The 18,859-nt window shown below is 59.3% G+C and overlaps 1 protein-coding gene across 2 annotated transcripts in view; it reads left to right on the top strand.

Annotated features, from left to right (window-relative positions):
* Positions 1-18,859, top strand: part of TANGO6 (transport and golgi organization 6 homolog) — a 71,946-nt gene that overhangs the window by 35,412 nt on the left and 17,675 nt on the right. For both annotated transcript variants that reach the window (XR_012906620.1, XM_075939794.1), the window contains exons 13-15: positions 425-922; positions 2,552-2,609; positions 9,533-9,685. Coding sequence is in view for 1 of the 2 variants with exons in the window: in XM_075939794.1 (XP_075795909.1) it covers positions 425-922; positions 2,552-2,609; positions 9,533-9,685 (709 nt within the window). In the remaining variant the exon portion in view is untranslated. The remainder of the gene's footprint in view (positions 1-424; positions 923-2,551; positions 2,610-9,532; positions 9,686-18,859) is intronic.

The following is an 18,859-nucleotide window of genomic DNA, read 5'->3' as shown; positions in this document are numbered from 1 at the left end:
CAAGCCCCAGACGAATCCCCGCTCAGCACCGTGCAGGAGAGCTCTTGCGCTCACCCAGAACGCTCCCTGGAGCGTCGGAGCCAGCAGCAGAAGGAACTAGGGGGGCTTTGCGGAAGCCAGGCAGACGCTCGCTGCAGGTTGCTTTCAGCATGGGCCAGGTTTGAGGCCCTGCACGGCCCCCTAGAGCCACAGCCCCAAGCAAGAAGGGCAGGGAAGTGTGAAGGCTGCCGTCCCCCCGAGCCAGTGCTCACCCCTCAGCTTGCGGCACATTATTATCCGACTATGCGGCTCCTGTCAGCTCCATCCGCCTGCCTCCCAGCCACTCTGTTCCAGGCCCCTCGGCCGGGGCGCCTTCCCAGTGCCTCTGCGTCCATGTGCGTCTCGTTCGGAGGCCCTGCCCATGACTCCTGTGTGCTTCTTCCAGCTGAAATCGGGCGACTTCGCTGTCCTAAAGCAGTTGGTGCCCCTGTTGGAGGAGATTTCCCACGTTCACCCGGAACCCGTCATCCAGGAGCTGGCTGCCGATCTGCGCATCACCATCTGCACCCACGGCGCCTTCTCCACCCCCACGGTCGGCACTGCTGCCCAGAGCGCCCTGGGGAAAACAGCAGGGGCAAGCTGGTCGGGAGGTCAGGCCCACGGAAGAGCCGAGGATGCAGCAGCTGCGCTCAGCCCGGGACAGCCGCGGAGTGCTGAGAGTGCCAGCCACACAAGCAGAAACCCCACTCCCAAAGGAGAGGATGGGGCCTCCACCACGCAGACGCAGTGCCCTGCTGGGACGCCTCCACGAGAGCTCCAGGAGCTCCTCTTATCTGCCTACGACCCCGAAATCCCCGTCCGGGCAGCTGCCCTGCGGAGCCTCTCCCGCTTGATAGAGCAGAGGGACCCAGGCGGACTTGGGGCTCAGGAGAAACTCCTCAAGGTAGGCAGAGTGCAGGGCCAAGCCTTGCTTACAGGTGTTGGTGCCATGGGCGGGTCCCTTCGGGCACTGCGTGCTCTGCCTAGTGGCCCGCTCGCTACACCACGACACACCGGGGACCGGGAGGGCGCTGGGCTGGCCAGGCACAGTCTGACACAAGCACACAGCTCCCTAGCTGACAGGTTTTTCTGCAGACTTCAGCCTTCCTCCCGTGTTCCCTCGTGGTGCTGCTGGGCTGTGTCCTTCCCACCCCAGGAGCTGTAAACGTGCTTTGGGAGACGCAGTTAGTGATCCTGCTAATGCGAGATCAGCAAGGTTCCTCTGGTCCAACGTGGCTAGTGTCCGGGGCATTAATGGCCCGCTCTGCCCCTCATTCCTGGCTTGGGAGGAACAGAGGTCACGTCCATTTTTCTCTGGGGCTAAAAGAGGAGCCAGAGTTAAAGCTGGAAAGTGCCCACAGGCGCTGTGAGTGAAACCCTCTCCTCAGTCCCCCGCGCACTTTGTCTCCCATGCGGTGGCAGGGCTCAGAGGGGATTCCTGCAGCTGGGAGTCTGCTATGGAGACGGGCGGCTGAGGAGTCCGCGTCTCGCTCGCTGATTTCAGCAACCAGCGTTACAGTCGTGGCGACCGTGACCCAGGCTCAGACCAGGGACGTGAAATATCGGTTAATGGAATAGTCGAGTAACCTCATGAGTTCTTAGCGGTTACTCGACTATTCTATAGTCCCCGGGGCGGGGCGGGGCCGGCAGCCAGTGCGCTCCAGCCCCACTCCCGGGGAGCCCCCTGCCACTTTGTACTGCTGCCTCTGGATCAGAGGCAGCAGTGCGGGGTGCCAGGCAGGAGCTGGTCCACAAGGGGAACCAGTTTTAAAACCAGCTCCCCTCGCGGGCCGGCTGCCTGTTGCCCTGCGCTGCTGCCTCTGATATGGGGGCAGCAGCCCCTGTCTGGGAGGGGTCTGAGCTCCTCCCGTGAGCTGGAATTGAGCTGGCCTGCCTGCCCGCCGGGCTCCTAATGCACTTTCAATGCAGAGCCGCAGCAGGGGGAGGTCCCGGACCCGGCCAAACCAGGACTGAGCCGGGCTGCTGGCCAGCCTGCTAAAAAATGTTCTGGCGGGGGCAGGGAAATGCGGGTGGTCTGTAGCATTAACCGATGCGCTTTTGCTTTTGGGTTAATCGACTCCACTATTGCATCCCTGGCTCAGACCCTTTCCCTGGGGCCGTCCGCGGGCCAGGCTGGGGGGGAGTGACCGTGTCCACTCTGAGGTGTAAACCTGCGCACTCCTCTCGGCAGGGTGCTGACGGGCCCTGGCCATGCTGTACATTGTCAGCATTTGCTGTTTCCCCTCTGGCAGGAGCGTCCAGCTGAGGGGCCCATGCTGCTGGGGGCAGAGCTGTGGGCTGGGCCCAGGCGGAGGCGGAACACCTAGCTGCTGCCAGTTTTGCATTTCCAAATTTCCTCTTGGAGAGAAGCTGCTTCCCCACAGAGCACGCAGGCCTTGCAGCTCCAGCTTGACCACAGGGCCAGCGGCTTCACTCGCTCCTGGAGCGGGAACGCCTGGCTGACGGTCCCCGGGTGGGACGGGGAGAACCCGAGGCTCGCCCCAGCTGGTAACCGCTGTGCTTTGTCCCCCAGGTGTTCCTGGAGAACATGGAACATGAGGACTCCTTTGTGTATCTCTCTGCTATCCAAGGTGAGCGCAGGGCCCACGCCGCCTGGCTTTGGCCTCGTGTTTTGGGAAGGCTTTGCTGCTTCCATGTGCACGGTGACTGCTGTGCAGAGCCCTTGGCTCCCGTCAGTCCCCGGATGGCCCAGTGACCACTGCCTGGGTGAGACGGGTGGGGCTCGGGGGCCAGGAGCTGCTCGTTCTAATCCCCACTAGGCCACTCCCTTGCTCTGGGGCCGTCATCTCGGTGCCTGGCTCCCCAGTTCCCAGTAGGGATCTTTCCTCTTCCCGGGCTCCTCGAGCCACGTGAGCTGCACTCGGCAGGGGGTCGCTCCCCTCCGCGCTGTCTGCACAGCCTAGCAGCCCCTTGGGAACTGTGCGACAGGGCCCGAGCTCGGAGAGACAAGCCACCTCTGCCCTTGCCTCCTGGCAGCGAGCGATCCTAGCCGTTCTCGCCGCTGCGTAGCCGTGCCCAGTGAGTCTGACGAAGGTTTGCCGGGGCAGTGTCCTGCCTCTGACACGGGACAGACTGAAGTGTAAACCCCCCTCCCCCCGCTTTCCAAAAGCCGTTCTCCGGGGAAGCGGGAGGTGCTGAGGCTCAGACCACAGAGGGAAGCTTTCTCTGGCTGCCATCGATGCTTTGCCCGGAGTCCCAGGCTGCTTCGCTGGACGAAAGCTGGAGATGGAATCCTCTTGGCCGCCAAGGGAGCTGAAGGCGTGCGGAAGGAATGCCCTCCCGTTTGAGCCAGGAGAGCACAGCCATCCTTGTACCTTTGCCTGGCTGTTCCAAGCACGGGCTGGCTGGGGAAGATTGGCTTTAAAACAAAAGGGGCAGCAAACGTTTTCCATGGCCCCAGGGGAGGCTGGGAGCTGTTCCCAGCACCATCTCGTGGTGGAAATGGGGGATTGTGTCTGGAAGTGGGGGAGCAATTCCCTCTGCAGACCTAATTCCCTCAACAACTGCAGCGCCTCTCTGGCCCAGCACACTCTGAGGCGACATGGGCTTTGTGGGGCGAGAGGGCCCCTGGATCAGAGAGCCCCAGCAACTGGGAGCGGAGCTGAGCTGGCAGGCTGGCAGCCTGGAGACACAGGCTGGAAGCAGAGTTGGGCTGGGAGCTTGGGGGCAGGGAGCCTGGCCGGTGGCTACGAGCAAGGCTGGGCCAGCAGGCCAGGAGCCTGAGGGGCTGGTGGCCGGGAGCAGGCAGCTGGGCTGGCGGCCGGGAGCAGAGCCGATTCGGCAGCCTGCAGGGCCAGCGGCCAGGAGCCTGTGTGTAACCGTGCAGGTTAACTGATGAGCCCGGGCTCCCGGGTTCACTGTCTAAACGTGCACACTGGCACCACCCTAGTTGGAAGCAGGTCTGTAAAAGACCCCGTCACTCCACCCAGGCAGGGGGCTGGCGCACACTCGGGCGATCTGTGCTGCCCCATATTCGGCAGCGCTGTTAAGTACATGGGAAAACTGAAGCTCATAAAAGATTCATAAAAATATGAACGAAAATTTGCACTTCATGGCAACTAGCAAAAGCACTCTGGCTGGCACACCCTTCCCCGCGCTGGCACGCCTCTCCTGCTCCAGTGTGGACAAGGCTGACGGGCGATCGTGTTGCCACTCACCTCCAGTGGTCGTCTTGGGGTATCTGCAGTGGGATCTTGAATGGGACCTTAGGAGCCTACCCCTTCCTTAACCCACTGGACCCTAGTACTGCTGGGAGCCAGGCCATACGCCTTGTCAGTCTCTGGCCCAGGTCTCAGAGCAGGAGAAACGGCTTTCCCGCGTGTGGGGGGTTGTGTGCAAGAGGTAGCGTTGCTCCTTTGGAAGGAAAGTCTTGGTGAGATTCTTAGGGGGGTAAACAATATATTGCTTAGGAGACGCATAAGCATGGAGGAGGAAAACCCCTGCGGACTGTAGAGTTGGTTAACTCTGTCTCTGAACCTCCTCCGCAGTGCAGCAGGAATCAAAAATGAAAGCAATCTGGGGTGGATTCATTGCACCCTGAAGCTAGCTAGAGCACATGGGTACAACTGGCTCATTAACAAAAAAATTCCCAGTTCCCATCCCCACTTCTCTTGTTGGCTGGATGAGGAGCAAGAGAAGAGAAGAGAAGAAAGGGCGTGTGTGCTGCTTGTGATTGGTTCGCTGGAAAAGCCACCCTTCCAAACCAGCTGGAAGATGAGTTTTTGGTACGCTTCCCTCCCTGCCTGTACAGTCTTGAGTGTGATGAGTTTATTCTTGCCCTGCAGGGGAAATACGCACACACGCGTCGGTATCCTCTGAATGATTCATGTGCTGTGGGCAGCTGCTCACTTGTTTAGCAGCCGGTTATGGTTCCGATTAACTGACACAGTTACATGTCGTGTTGAGTCACTAAGTGTACACAGGAGTAACATGTAAGATTAGAAAATGTTGTCAGTCATGCACTGTAAATGGCCTTCAGGGCTGCAGGGCTGAGTGCTCTAGGAAAGTTCCCTTTCCTCTGGGCAGCACGTGCTGCGTCTGCGGCAGGGCTGTCTTGCAAGTGTTTTCTGATGCTGGAACTTGCGAGCGGGGTAGCCAGGGCTGAGAGTGGAGATCAGGGGTCACCCTAGAGCAGACGGGGCAAGCAAGGCAGGCGAGCGACCCTCCTTTATCTCTGTGGGCCATGCAGTTGTCGGAACCATGCAATTGTCGGTCTCCCAGGGTAGGGGAGTTTTGCTCCCTGTGCCTGTGTACCTGGAATGTGCAGGGGCCAACTGAACCGGAGCAGCTCTGGGGAGCAAAGGGAGCCCCCGGCTCTCGCGGTCACTGCTGTGTGCAGTCCGCACGCCCCACTTCACGGGCCCTGCCTTTACGTGCCTGTCACTCCAGAGATGCTGGCAGGAGAGACGACATGGACAGAAACCAGGGGGATCGAGCAGCCCTGTGCGTGGGCAGCGGTGAACACAATGTCTCGTGGGCCACGCACAAAGCCCAATGGGCCACAGGAAGGGAGAGGGAGGAGGTCTGGCTCTATCCCACTGTGGCTATGTAATTGACTAGGGAGTGTTAGTTCGTCCATACCTTAAGACGTGGGGTCTGTGGGTGAGGGCTGCTCCTCTGAGGATGGGAGGGAGCTAGAGCTCGTGTCAGCCCTCACCATTGCCGGCGTGCCTGCCAGTGCTGGGGAGCTCTGGGCCACGCCCCAGTTTCCACTGACTAGCTGCTTTTTATGGTGTTGGCAGTCCCACCTGGAATTAGTCTGCGTCCTCCGAGCCCACTCCCAGTGCTGCAAACCTGGCCATGCCTCGCAGCGCAGCCCAGCCCCTCCTGTGCATGAGTCACGGGGCCCTGCTTCTCCCTGGTGTCGCTCCTGGAACAGCCAGGCATGCTCAGATTCCCCGTGTCTCCCGTTTGCACCCAGTGGCTTGGGCCCCGCCTGGCTGCACCTTTCCTACCGTCCAGTTGTCTGCTGGCTGGTTCCACGCAGCGTGTCCCCCTCCAGCCGTAGGCCTGGGGTGTCTGCTTTGGTTTTGCCTGCACTGAAGGCGCCAGGAGCTCTGGGCAGGCTTTTTGGTCTCCTCATGTCCCTTCTTGGGACTGGTTTCTCCCAAAAACATAGTGCAAATTAAACACAACGAACATCCCCTCCCCGCCCTCCCAGTGCCATGTATGTCCGATCCCATCAAGACCAGTCAGGGCCCAGGTCAGCGGAGGGGCAAACCCAAGGCGGGAAGAAGCGGAGGAGCTCAGAGTCGCGTTCCAGGCCAGGGTTGATACCAAGGGCTGGGTCTCAGTCAGGGTCCAAGGCCAGGGCGAAGCCTAGACCAAGCTGAGGTCAGAGCCAGGGACTGAGGAGTAATGAGCAGGAACAGTCATGGCAGCTGCAGCCGATCCGTGCTTTTGCCTGGACACTCCCTGGAACACCCTGGGAGCTTATACAGGGCAGGGGGCCCATTAGGAGCCGTGAGGCTGCCCCGAAGCAGAACGTCCCGCGGCCTGGGTCCATGGCGGTTGTGGGAGGGGGAGCACAGGCTGGTTACAGCTGGCGCTGGGTAGCACCCTGCGGGTGCCTGCTGCCTGCTAGCTCTGCTGGCATGGGTGCTAGGTCTTACAAGGTGGGTCTTAGAACCCTGTGAGATGCCACACGTGCACCACACCTGGGCTCTTCCTCAGGCCTGGCCTTGGACCAGGACAGCCACCCCAGCCCTTCCAGCTACTCTTCCCAGCAGGGTCCCACCCCACCACGAGGTTCATCCTCACCGGGGGGCAGCAAGCGCTCCCTTGGGCTCTCTGCCCCCGGCTCGCTCTCCAGGAGGGAGACCTCCGTTCATAGCCCCTCCTCTGCCCTCAGCCCCCTCCAGTCCTCTGGCCCTGGCTCTCTGGCTACAGATGGCTGGGCAACCCCCTCTCTTGCTGCCCTCCTGCCTTCCCCCTGCAGTAGCATTCAGTGTCATGGCTGGCGGCTCTCACCTGCCTTGTCTCTGCTCTAAAGCCTCCCTCTCACCGGGTCTCTCTCGAGTCCAGGTCCCAGCACCTCTTGGAGCTGAGGAGTCTCAAGTGCGCATCCCCTTCCCTCTTAAAGGGGCAGTGCCACCCTGGAGCTTTCCAACGTCTCTCTTGTGGTCCCGCCTCTCTGGGCTGAGTCCTGGTCACGCTGCTGTTGTCTGGAACGCTCTGTGGGCAGCGCATGGGCTTACGAGCTGGAGCGCAGCCTGATCTGCCAAGCGCCTGCTCCCGGACTGGTGCAGACACGGGATGAGGTGAACGGGTCTGGCTGCTGCCCACTCTTGGCTGTGCAATGACACGGCCCTGATGGCCGCCAAGGGCAGGCGGCGAGATGAGGGCGCTCACGGTGCTGTAAGCAGGGTTAGAGCAGAGGCCTCCGACAGCCGGTGACTGGAACCTATCCAGCCTGTATCTCTGCACAGGCATCCAGCAGCACGGGCTGTGTGGCTGGAGTACACGCTAGGCCCCAGTTAGTGGGCACCTGTTGCCAGCTGTTAGCTCATTTCTCCCTCAGACATGGCACGCTAACTAACCATAGCGTGTTGACGTTGGGCAGGGGGCGTTTAGTAACCAGCTAGGTCTGGCGCGGGGGATATGGACGAGCAGGTGGGACAGACACCTGTCAGGGATGGCCTGACGTTGCTGGGCAGGGGACTGGACTCGTCGACTCTCGAGGGCCCTGCCAGTTCCAGTGCACTAGGATTCTCCAGTTCTGTGACTCTAGCCCAGCCTGAAAGTTAATCTCCGAGTTGGGGTTAGTTTGTGACTGAGTAATAGCGTCGTGCGGAGGAGCCCTCGTCGCGTGCCAGGACCCCCGGGGCTAGGTGCTGTACAGACCCAGAGCTGCTAGGTATTAGGCATGAGGCGACGGGAGGCAGCCCGCTGGAGTGCAGAGACCAGGCGCGACAGGCCGTGCTCAGCACACTGCCACTCAAACTGCTGTCAAGTTTCTGTGCATCCCAGAGTTCCAGCTCTCCGCCCTGCCCAGACAGTGTGGGCAAGCCTAAGGAACGGCTGGGGACAGTGCAGAGAGGGGTGAGGGAGACAAGGTGGGTGAGGTGGTACCGTTTTTGCAGAGAGATTTCATGTAAATCAGCGGTGCAGCCTCCCCTGGATCCCTGGCCAGCCTGTCGCAAAGGGTCTCCCAGACCGAGGCAGGGCAGAGTCCGACAGGAGCGACCAGGAATCCAAGGGCTCTCGAGGCTCCGTCCGACCCAGGCAGGGCTCCCCGAGGAATCCATTCTGGCTGAGCTAGGAGGGCTCTTCAGTGCTGAGCTCAGCGTTCTGCCAGGGCAAAACCTGCTGTGAGTTTTCCTTTCTGCAGAGAGGGTGGAACCAGTTTTCCACGGGGCTTGCCAACATGGCCCTTTATCTGCATGTCTGGCCGGCGGGGAAGCTGTGTGGAGATGGTTACAGATCTCAGAAGGAAAGCTGCACGTACTTCCTGCCCCTTGGGACCAGGGTTTGGCTCCAGCTGCCTCATTTTCTCTTGTCTGCGGGGCACTGGGGAGGGATTTCTCCTCTTCTCTGCCTAGTTAGGGTGTGGCTCAGGGGAGTGACTTCAGTTCTCCCAGCAGGACTTTTCAGTTCACTTTCCTGCTCTGGGTGAAGTTCATTACTCATGGAAATAAAGGCAGCTGCTCTGTGCCAGTCATTCCTGCCTTCTAGTACCCTCTGCTCTTCTGGTCGGGGCCGCTACCACGCAGCGATGCCAGTGTGCCTGTTTTAGTCCCAGCACCCTGCGGATGCAGCCCTGGCTTCCCCCCAGCTCAACTGGGCCAGCCTCTACCTGCAGTTCCCTCAGGGTCTGCCCGGAGTTTCCAGAGCCCGCAGGCGCCTAGCTACCTTCCAGGGCCCCGGGGGGATAAGGCAACAGAGAACCATGTGTGAGGAGCCAGAGATGGGCAGGAAACTTGGCACGTTGACATGTGCTAGAGATGCCAAAGTGAACAAAGACCATTCAAATTCCCCGGTCTACTGACACTGCCTTGAGCAAACAGAGCCTGCCACTTCTAATCACTGGACAGATCTCTGGGAGTCCTTCCGCCTCCGCCTGTGCCCCAGCGTGTCGGCTGCTGCCTTGCGGCTACGGCTCAGGCACTCGGATGACAGCTGCATCCGCCACGCAGAGGGCCAGGCCTGCACCTTGAGGCCGGATGTTCTTAGCATTGTATTGGCCAGAGCAGCACAGTGGTGCCTCTGGGCCACAGCTCAATGGGAACCCGTCGCCCCAGGGGTAACTGGCCTGGTGCGGGGGACAGAGGCGCTCACTGCGCAGGGAGGCGGTAAGCCCAGAGGGACCCCAGATGGATTTTCTTCTGTCAGCTCACGGGGATTGGGCACCGCGTGGTGAGACGTCCTGGGGTCTGTGTCCGTGCTCCCCTCCCTGTCCCCTTGCTCCTGTTATCCTGCCAGCTGTCTGCCACGTCCTCCCCACCCCAGCCTTACAGTTTAGAGTCACTCGTCCCCCTTTTTCTTCTGCACACAGGGATTGCCCTTCTGTCGGACGTGTACCCGGAGCAGGTCCTGCCCTGCCTGCTGGCCCAGTATGGTGGCACTTCGCCGGGCGCCGCAGGACCCCACACTGCAGAGACCAGGATGAAAGTGGGCGAGGTGCTGATGCGGGTAACCCGGGCACTGGGTGAGTCTACAGCAGGTGTACCAAACACTGTACCTTTGCTCTCGTACATGGCCAGAGGCCTACGTGTGCCTCTGTGCCAGTGCAGAGGGGGGACAACTTGGAAGTTGTTGACGTTTTCACTGCAGGGTTTTAGCCGATTGATTTTTTTCAGCGCTACAGAAATAGAACTGGCACTTCCCAGTCGCGACTCCACAGTGCGTTTGGTGGGGTAGTGCTGGTCACATGAACCAGAGGTGCTCACACTTGACCCAGCCGGGATCATCTGTCTGGCATGAAACGGAGGAGACAGCAGGCAGCATCGTCTGGCTGCTCGGGTCCAGCTGGAACGTCTCTGGTCGTCAGCTGCACTTTGGCTGCCCCGACTTACAGCTGCTAATTCGTGGCTTGATTTTGAGGCGGGCTCCTACGGGCTTTACGCGCAGCCCCTAAAGCAGGCCTTGACATCGCTCACCAGCAGCGTTTCCATAGCGACATGCCAGGCCCAACCGTGCAAATCCCCCGGCTGGGTTAATACCACCCAGCCCCTCTCGCCCCACACGCCTATGGGGAGAGCCTGGCGGGCCTGGGAGGCTAAGGAATCCCAACCCGGGCAGAGCAAGGGCAGAAGCAAGTCCTGTCTGCCGCCCACAAGCCGATGGGATTTCAGCTCCGGCACCTCGGCTTCTTGCGGCCGTAGTGGCACGTACTGCGCAGGGCGGAGGGTAGTACGATGCCAGCCCAGAGCCCGGGTGTCAGGTGCTCCCCATGGACACCTGGAACTAACCTCATCACTCCTAAGGAAACGCTCCGCAGATTGGGCTGCGTTCCTTCCCTTCCTGGTCCCGGTAGGCTGCCTGCCCCATAAACGGAATACCCGCTGTAGAACCCTAACCCGTTCCCGGCCCTACACAGAGCCACGATTCCTGCCTGAGGCTGCCCACGGGTAGAGCCCTGGGAGAGGCTTCCGTGGAGTTTGTAAGAACAGTTTAGACAAATGCTTGTCCAGGAGGGGCTACGTGACCTTGGTCCTACCTCGCTGTCGGGCTGGAGGAGATGAAGTGACCTCTCTGGGTCCCTTCTAGCCGCACATGTCTGCAGTTCTTCATATATCTGCTGGGCTAGTGGCCTGTGGACGGCGGTCGGTTGGTTAAACTCTCCCAGTGTCAGTGCTCCCCCGGGGAGGGGAGGGAAGGGTTGGGCTGGAGCTGCTGCCTTGACCCGTCTTGTGCCCCGAGCCGATGAAGGAGTTTGGCAACTGAATCAGAAGTTCCCGAGCAGAGGCAGGGCCTGCTGCCAAGGAGCAGACGTTGCTAATCAGGGATGCTGGGGGCTTTCTCCTTTGCCTCACTAGGGCTGCCGGGACACACAGGGCGGAGGGTTGGTTAAAGCCAGGTAAGGCTCTTCCGGCAGCTGCTGTCGCAAGTAATACCTCGTCCCGCCTCTGCACAGGCTAAGTGCAGGCAGCCAAAGGGAAGGGAGCCCGGACTTGCTTAGCGCCCCTGCCCGGAACATGCACAGGGCTCGGGCTTCCCCATGGTGAGTCAGGAGGGACGTGGGAACGGCGAGAGGAGCCCAGGGCTCCGTTCGCCCCAGAGGCCCTGGAGACCCCCGCAGGAGAGCCAGCTGAGCAATGGGAGTCCCCTTGAGTCTCCTTCCCTCTCTGGCATGTCAGGGTTTGGCCTGCAGCCGATGACACTGCAACTAGCCCCAGGGGCAAAGCGGGGGTCTCACAGCTGGGCAGCTCCTCCGTGACAGAGCGACCCCTCTGGGGATTGGGTAGGGCCAGCTCAGGACACGGGGGCCAGCCTAAGCCTGTCTGCTCAGCAGCGTGCCCGCTCCTCGGAGCCCTGCCCCTTGCCCTGGCTGCGCACACGGGAAGGCCAGCAAAGCTCCCAGTGCCTGGTGACACGGGTGTGATATGTACTGCACCATAACCCCCCTCCCCTGCGTCCGTGCCTGTAAGTGGTAGTTCAGGAGCCCCCCCCGGGCTCCCGTACGGCAACCAACGCGCCTTCCCACCAACTAGGAACTAGCCAACTTCCTGCCTCCCTGGGACTGAGGCTTTGTGGCTAGTCTGGGCATGATGGTGGCAGTTTGCCTTCAAGTTCCTCTGCGCACAGGGCTGGGGAAACACCGCCCGCTCCCCAGTGCTTGGCTATGCCCCTGCCCAGCCCTGTGGTACGGGCTCGCCAGGGACCAGAGAGTCCGCCCACTCCCCTGCAGCCGTCTGTATCCACTGCCTCGCTTCCTGGCTAGCCTTTTACTGCACGTCCGCCATGTGAACTGCCCTCTGAGTGCTGCCAGCTGGGCCAGCTGCTTCCCTGCCTGCCCCCCTACCCCCAGATGCGCTCACCTGGGGCAGAAAGTGACTGGCACAACTGTCGTGGACTGCTGCTAGGCTGGGCTGGGGCAGAACCCTGCCCTGGCCAGCTCCGTGGGCACCAGCGTTGGGAGCCAGGGGACAGACGCGTTGCCGGGTGCTGCAGACACTGTTAGCTCACTGGCCTGTATCGGCTCGGAGCCACCCTCAGCAATGAGCTTGGGCCCCCGAGCCTCACTCCCTCTGGGGCACCTGAGCTTGAGGGTTCCCTGCCGAGCGAAGTGCCTGGGGGCAGGCGTTCTCACAGACATGGTCTTGCTTTCAGCCAGCAGGGACAGGCAGCCTGGCTAGCGAGGGGGCCACATGACCGGGCTCCTTCGTCTCCGTGGGCTGCAAGTGGGTTGTAACCAAGCCAGTCTCCCGGGACAGGGTCGCTTTGCTCACTGCACCCGCCTCCCTAGAACGTGCGGGGGCCGATTGCCCCGTAGCAGTGCTGGGGTTGACTGCAGCGGGGCCGCCGGCCTCAGCCACTGCTATGTGCAATCCGCAGGCACCTCCCTTTGCAGTAGCACCCATAGGAGAAAACAACATGGCTGGAAACCGATGGAATCTGGCAACCCTGCGCATGGGCCGCGTGTAGAACCCCGATGGACCGCAGGCTGCCCGCCGCTGCTTTGAACGCGGATTGGCCGGGCTCTGCGGTGGGCCCTCTTTGTACTGCCACTCGCCCCGCGCCTAACGTGGCCCAGGCTTCTGTCCATGGCCAAGGGAGGCCTTGTCCTACGATGGCTGCAGAAGAGCTGAGGGAATAGTCAGACTGATGGGCTGTACTGAGGTCGGAGAGTCAGCTGAGTCCTCTGGTCTTCACCACTGCTCCTGCCTAGACCTTTCCCTTTGGACCATGCTATGCTGATTGCTGCTCACGCTGACCGGACGGGAGTTCCTCGCTCCTGGGGTGGGAAGGTTAGCTGGAGGTTTTCATTCCCCTGGCCCCCATCTCTCGCTTTCCTCACCTCTCATTGGGGAGATGCAACCTTTGCCCGGGCATCTGGATCAACGGAGCTTCTGGGTGGAATCATAGAACCATAGAGCTGGAAGAGACCTCAGAAGGTCATCAAGTCCAGCCCCTTGCTCTAGGCAGGACCAATCCCAACTAAATCAACCCGGCCAGGGCTTTGTCAAGCTGAGACTTAAACGCTGCTAGGGATGGAGACTCCACTACTTCCCTAGGTAACCCATTCCAGTGCTTCACCACCCTCCTAGGGAAATAGTTTTTCCTAATATCCAACCTGGACCTCTCCCACCACAACTTGAGCCCATTGCTCCTTGTTCTGCATCTGTCACTACTGAGACCAGCCTCTCTCCAGCCTCTTTGGACCCTCCCTTCAGGAAGTTGAAGGCTGTTATTAAATCCCCCCTCATTCTTCTGCAGAATAAATAGACCCAACTCCCTCAGCCTCTCCTCGTAGGTCATGTGCTCCAGCCCCCTCATCATTTTGGTTGTCCTCCGCTGGACCCTCTCCAATGTGTCCACATCCTTTTTTTAGTGGGGGGCCCAGAACTGGACACAATACTCCAGAAGTGGCCTCACCACAGCCGAATAAAGGGGAATAATGACATCTCTGGATCTGCTGGCAATGCTCCTCTTAATGAACCTAATACGCCATTAGCCTTCTTGGCTACAAGGGCACACTGTTGACTCATATCCAGCTTCTCATCTACTGTAACCCCCAGGTCCTTTTCTGCAGAACTGCTACTTAGCTGGTTGGTCCCCAGCCTGTACCACTGCTTGGGATTCTTCTGTCCCAGGTGCAGGACTCTGCACTTGTCCTTGTTGAAGCTCATGGAAGGGTTCTGCAGGTTCAGCACAGAACTTAAGTCAAGTTCTCCTCCTCCCAAACCAGACCCCGACGCCTGCCTCCTCCCCAGGTGTGGACGACCCAACTCTTGACCGGTTCTGACTTGCTTCTTTCCCTCGCTCCCTCTGGCCATTCCCCTTCAGTGGGTAGAAGAGCGCTTGGGGGAGGCGTGTGGTGCTCACTGACCAAAACTCCCTCCTACTGTGTGGGCTTTGCAGGCCCTTTGCAGCATTTACAGCGTTTAACCCTCCCCGTTCCTCTCAGCCAGGTGTTGGGGCGACGGGCTTCTTTTTTTCCCAGGGAGAGTATCAGAGGGGTAGGCATGTTAGTCTGAATCTGCAAAAGCGGCGAGGAGTCCTGTGGCACCATAGACTAACCGAAGTGTAGGAGCAGAAGCTTTCATGGGCAAAGACCCACTTCGTCAGATGCATGTAGTGGAAATTTCCAGAGGCAGGTATAAATATCCAGGCCAGGATCAGGCTGGAGATGACCAGGTGGATCCAGTCAGGGAGGATGAGGCCCACTAGTAGCTGATCTGGAGGTGTGAATACTAAGAGAACAGAAGCTGCTTTTGTAGTTAGAGAGCCATTCACAGTCTTTGTTTAATCCAGAGTTGATTGTGTCAAACTTGCAGATGAACTGTAGCTCAGCAGTTTCTCTTTGAAGTCTGCTCCTGAAGTTTTTTTGCTGCAGGATGGCTCCTTTTAGATCTGCAATTGTGTGTCCAGGGAGATTGAAGTGTTCCCCTACAGGTTTTTGTATGTTGCCATTCCTAATATCAGATTTGTGTCCATTGATTCTTTTACGTAGGGACTGTCCAGTTTGGCCGATGCATATAGCAGTGGGGCATTGTTGGCGCATGATGGCGTATATTACGTTAGTAGATGTGCAGGGGAATGAACCAGTGACGGTATGGCTGATCTGGTTAGGATGTCAGCCATGTAACTCCCAGGGGGAGTTACACCTCTCGCTGCTGGATTCCCTCACGCTGATATTCAACCCTCTCCAAGCCTCACCAGCCGCGGGAAAAGTCCCCTGGCGCGTAGACACGAGCTGCAACTGGCAAAGGGCCCTTGCTTAAAGATAATCACATAATTACACTGCAGTGTGTCAGTGCTTTATCCTGCTCGTTGCTAATTTTTCTCCTTTAAAAACCCCCAGCTGCTGTTTCCTCCTCCCTCCCCCAAAGCAGGGGAGCTGGTTTGAATTGCTGGGTCTTGTGCTGTTCCGGATCTGTGGGAACAGGGAGCAAGAGGCTGACCCACAAACAGGAAGATCCCAATGCACAACGGAGGGCTGGCGAGCGGGTGGGAAACAGACTGTTCCTTACACTGTTGTTGGCACTTTCTAGCCGCCCAGCCAGATGGGGACCTCAGGAGCTCCGAATGCCAGGCCGGGGGTTCAGCGGCGTGAAGAACATGAGTGCGGGTTCCCACCCCAGCCACGCCTCTGCCCCTCTCTCTTCCTTATCCTTCCCCGACTGCAGGAGCCACCAGTGGCCACAGGAGACGAATTCCTTGGATCCTGGCAGCAGGGTATTGGCTGGCCAGTGGCAGCGTGCGCTCGCTCTCCCAGCCTTTCCTGAGTGGAGGAGGCTCCCAGGCCCAGCCAGCCAGCCAGGGCGTGTTGGGGGGCGTTGGGGCTTTTCCCGCATGCAGTCTAGTCTCACCACTGAGGCTCTGTGATGGGCCAGGCCGGGTCTGGGCACCGCTGAGGGCATCCGCTCAGGGCGAATTGCTCTAAACCAGGGCTGCTTACAGCCCCAGACTGGAGACCTTCCCAAACAGGCCACAAGTCAGTCACACCGAGCGCTTCAGCTGCCAATCCGGCCAGCAGGAACCTCACGAGCAAACCCCCTCGGACACTCCAGCTCCCCCTGTGCCACAGTCAGCCCCAGGCCTGCACACAGGTGAGGGGTTCTAGAACCCGATCTCACCTACCCGAACGGGTCCTCCCGGTCCCAAAGAACCAGCCACAGACCCCCAGTCAATTTACACTTTGGATCATACCCACAAGATCACACTGGGCCCGTCCTTTAGAATCTAAAATCTAAGGCTGTGTCTACACTGGCGGCTTCTTGCGCTGTGCAAAAACTTGCCAGCTGTGTACACTGCACATGTGTTCTTGTGCAAGTAAATGTACAGTCCAGCGTTGGGAAACAGGGCTTCTTCCGGAAGAGTTACTCCTCTCCCCACGAGGAATAAGCCCTCTTGTGCAAGAGCTCTTCCACAAGAGGCCAGTGTAGACAGGCAACATGAATTTCTTGCGCAAGAAGCCCCTATGGTTACAATGGCCATCAGAGCTTTCTTGTGCGAGAGAGCGTCCACCTTGCCATGGATGCTCTTGTGCAAAAGCACATGGCAGTGTGGACACGCTCTTGTGGAAGATTTTTTGCACAAGAGCTCTTCCGCAAAACAATTCTTGTGCAAAAAGCCTGCAGTGTAGACGTAGCCTAAAGGTTTATTATTAAAAGAAAGAAAAGCATGAGAGTGAGGTTGTTAAGGAGAATACATTACGTGCGCCCACCACCAAGTTCTTGCTGCGGGCTCTCAGCAGAGATGTTACAAACTGCTCTGGTGAGCATCTTATGTCAGGACGGGTCTGCAATCCTTCCCGGCTCTGTCCCTCGCAAGGCTGCATCTGGGATCAGTGGCAGAACTGAAGATAAGATGGAGATCGCCTCATGGCATTTTTATATCCATCCCTGGTCTCCCCAGTCAGAGTGGGTCACGTGGTCGACCTGTTTGTGTTTCACATGCTGGCAGCCATTATGCCCTGGCTGGTTTGCATGTTCCCAGATGCATTCCTCCGGTGTGTATTGGGCACCTGGAGAGCCATTGTCTTAGGGCTGTGCTAGTTAGCATAGTCATTCATTGGCCATTCCTTCCTCACGACCGGCAGTCCAGGCCCAATACCAGCCCAGAGTCCATATTCGTAACTCCACATACAGACATCACACAGGTACATGAGTAGCAGACACAGAATCCGTAGGACACAAGCTTTCGTCTGACACCTCCCATGGCCCCTTTGTACAGACTTGGGGGAAAACACCCCCCCGTGGGCGCAGCAGTGATCTGGCTGCTCCCCTTCAAATCCAGTAAGGTGACAGGCTCTAGCAAGTGTCTCTGATGCAGAGGCCTGTTCAGTTTTGGGAGGCTGACTGGGGGCAGAACCAGGGATTTGGCCAATAACGGAGAAATAGCTGGGGAGCAGGGTCTCGTGTGGATGATCTGAACAGTGAGATATATGAGATTGTGGTCCCTGGGGAGTTCTGGTCTCCAGCCTCGTACTCAGTGGAGATTTGCAGTTCACAAGCCAGCCCAGAAAGGAGGTGGGGGCTGTGGGCCATACTTGACAGTGCAGTGAGTGATGCTCAGGTTTCGGAGCTACGAGGGTTCCCTTCCACACCAACACGACAGGCACCTTTAATCTCACAGATGGACAGAGCGAAGGTTGCCCCAGGCTCTGAGCTGTGTATTCCCAGACTCTGGTGAACTCTGAGCCCAGGTCTGTGCTACAAAGTTTTGTCCTCACGGCTGTGAAAGCTCCCCGCAGGCTGACAGGGCTATACCACCAGTGCCCAGAGAGGAGATGCAGGTTTGCTGGCAGGGTGCTTCCATCGGCCCTTGCAAGAGGCGATGTCACTGTGCTGAGAGAACTTCTGCAGGCGAGCGCTGCGTCTCCACGGGGGCCTTACCAGCACGGCCTGTCGGCTGCTTGTCACGCGCTTGTGCTTCTAGAGCGGTTGGCCTGCCTGGCTTTGGCCCCTTTGCACTATTCTGCTCTAACACGCCACACTGGTCGATAAATCTCTGCCCCTCAGCTCTGGCTTCATCCGTTTGGCTGGAATTCATCCGGGGCCTCAGCCAGCACGTGTCCCAGCAAGCGGGGCATGACGGGCTGCTGAGCCGGGGGGTGCCGGGCTCCGAACCGTCTCTTCCAGACTGCCCGCCTTTACCTGCCCTGTCCCTGGGACGCTCGCTCTGGGGCATGTGCTGATTGGCCTGCGTCGTTACCGACCAAGTTAAGCAGGACTCTCTGTCTCCATTTTGCATATTGCAACACACTCCAAGTGTATCCGGCACTTTAAACCCACCTGCTCAGCCTGGGCTTTTTTCTCCACTTTGCCATGAACTGAAACTCCATCTCCCCAGAGACCACCCTGCAGCATGTCTCCGGCGGAGGAGAGGAAAGGCTGCTTGCGCAGGTCCCATCCCCTTGGGCGACAGGAGCTGAGTGGAGTTTGCCAGCCCGGACATCAACTCAAATCAGCCATGAGAAGAATTTTGCATTTTGATATGAAGTCCAAGGGCCAATAGCATTTTTCTGCCAGCAGTGGCGTGGCAAGTACCGGCCCGCGGGCTGCTTCCAGTGTGCCAGGTTAGCCCCAGCAGGCCCCTGCCCCGCATTATTTACCCACGGCTCACAGGTCCGGGGGAGCGCAGTCCCCAGTGGCCACAGATGGCCACTCCCACCAGTGGGAGCTGCGATCGTCTGTACCTGCGGAGGCCCGGATAAATACAGCGACGGGGCCAACCCTGGTGAACCACTGCTGCTTTATTGCCTCCCCGTGTTAACAGCTCATCTGATCTGGAGCCCGTGATGTAAGCAAGCTAATGTACCTGCCGCAGCAACGGCCAGGCCGTCTGCGGCTACGAGCCAGCCTCCCACAGGAATTCTTTCCGGGCTGATGTCTGTCGCGGGGCACTTCCTGTGGAGGAGCGATCTCCTCCGCGGCAGCCCTTCGGCTCAGCTGCCTGTTGATTCTTGTGCTGTGCCCACGTGGCATCTGCCGCTCCCCTGCCGCTGCTCGTCCCCAGCAAAAGGGCCGAGGACAGGGCTGTTTCAGACCAGGTGAGAATTGCTTTGCAGTTGCCGCCGTGGGCTGGTCGCACGGCCTGCCCCTTCCGGCAGTGCGGCCACGTGTGCAGGTCGGGCACCTGCAGCTGAAACACTTGGCCTGGTCCTGCCTTAGGCGGCCGCGCCCTGCAGTGCTGACCAGCATGCCCGCGGAGA

Source organism: Pelodiscus sinensis, chromosome 12 (genome assembly GCF_049634645.1).
Source record: "Pelodiscus sinensis isolate JC-2024 chromosome 12, ASM4963464v1, whole genome shotgun sequence".
Lineage (NCBI taxonomy): Eukaryota > Metazoa > Chordata > Testudines > Trionychidae > Pelodiscus > Pelodiscus sinensis.
The sequence above is the reverse complement of the archived record's forward strand: the minus strand, read 5'-3'. Positions and strand labels throughout refer to the sequence as shown.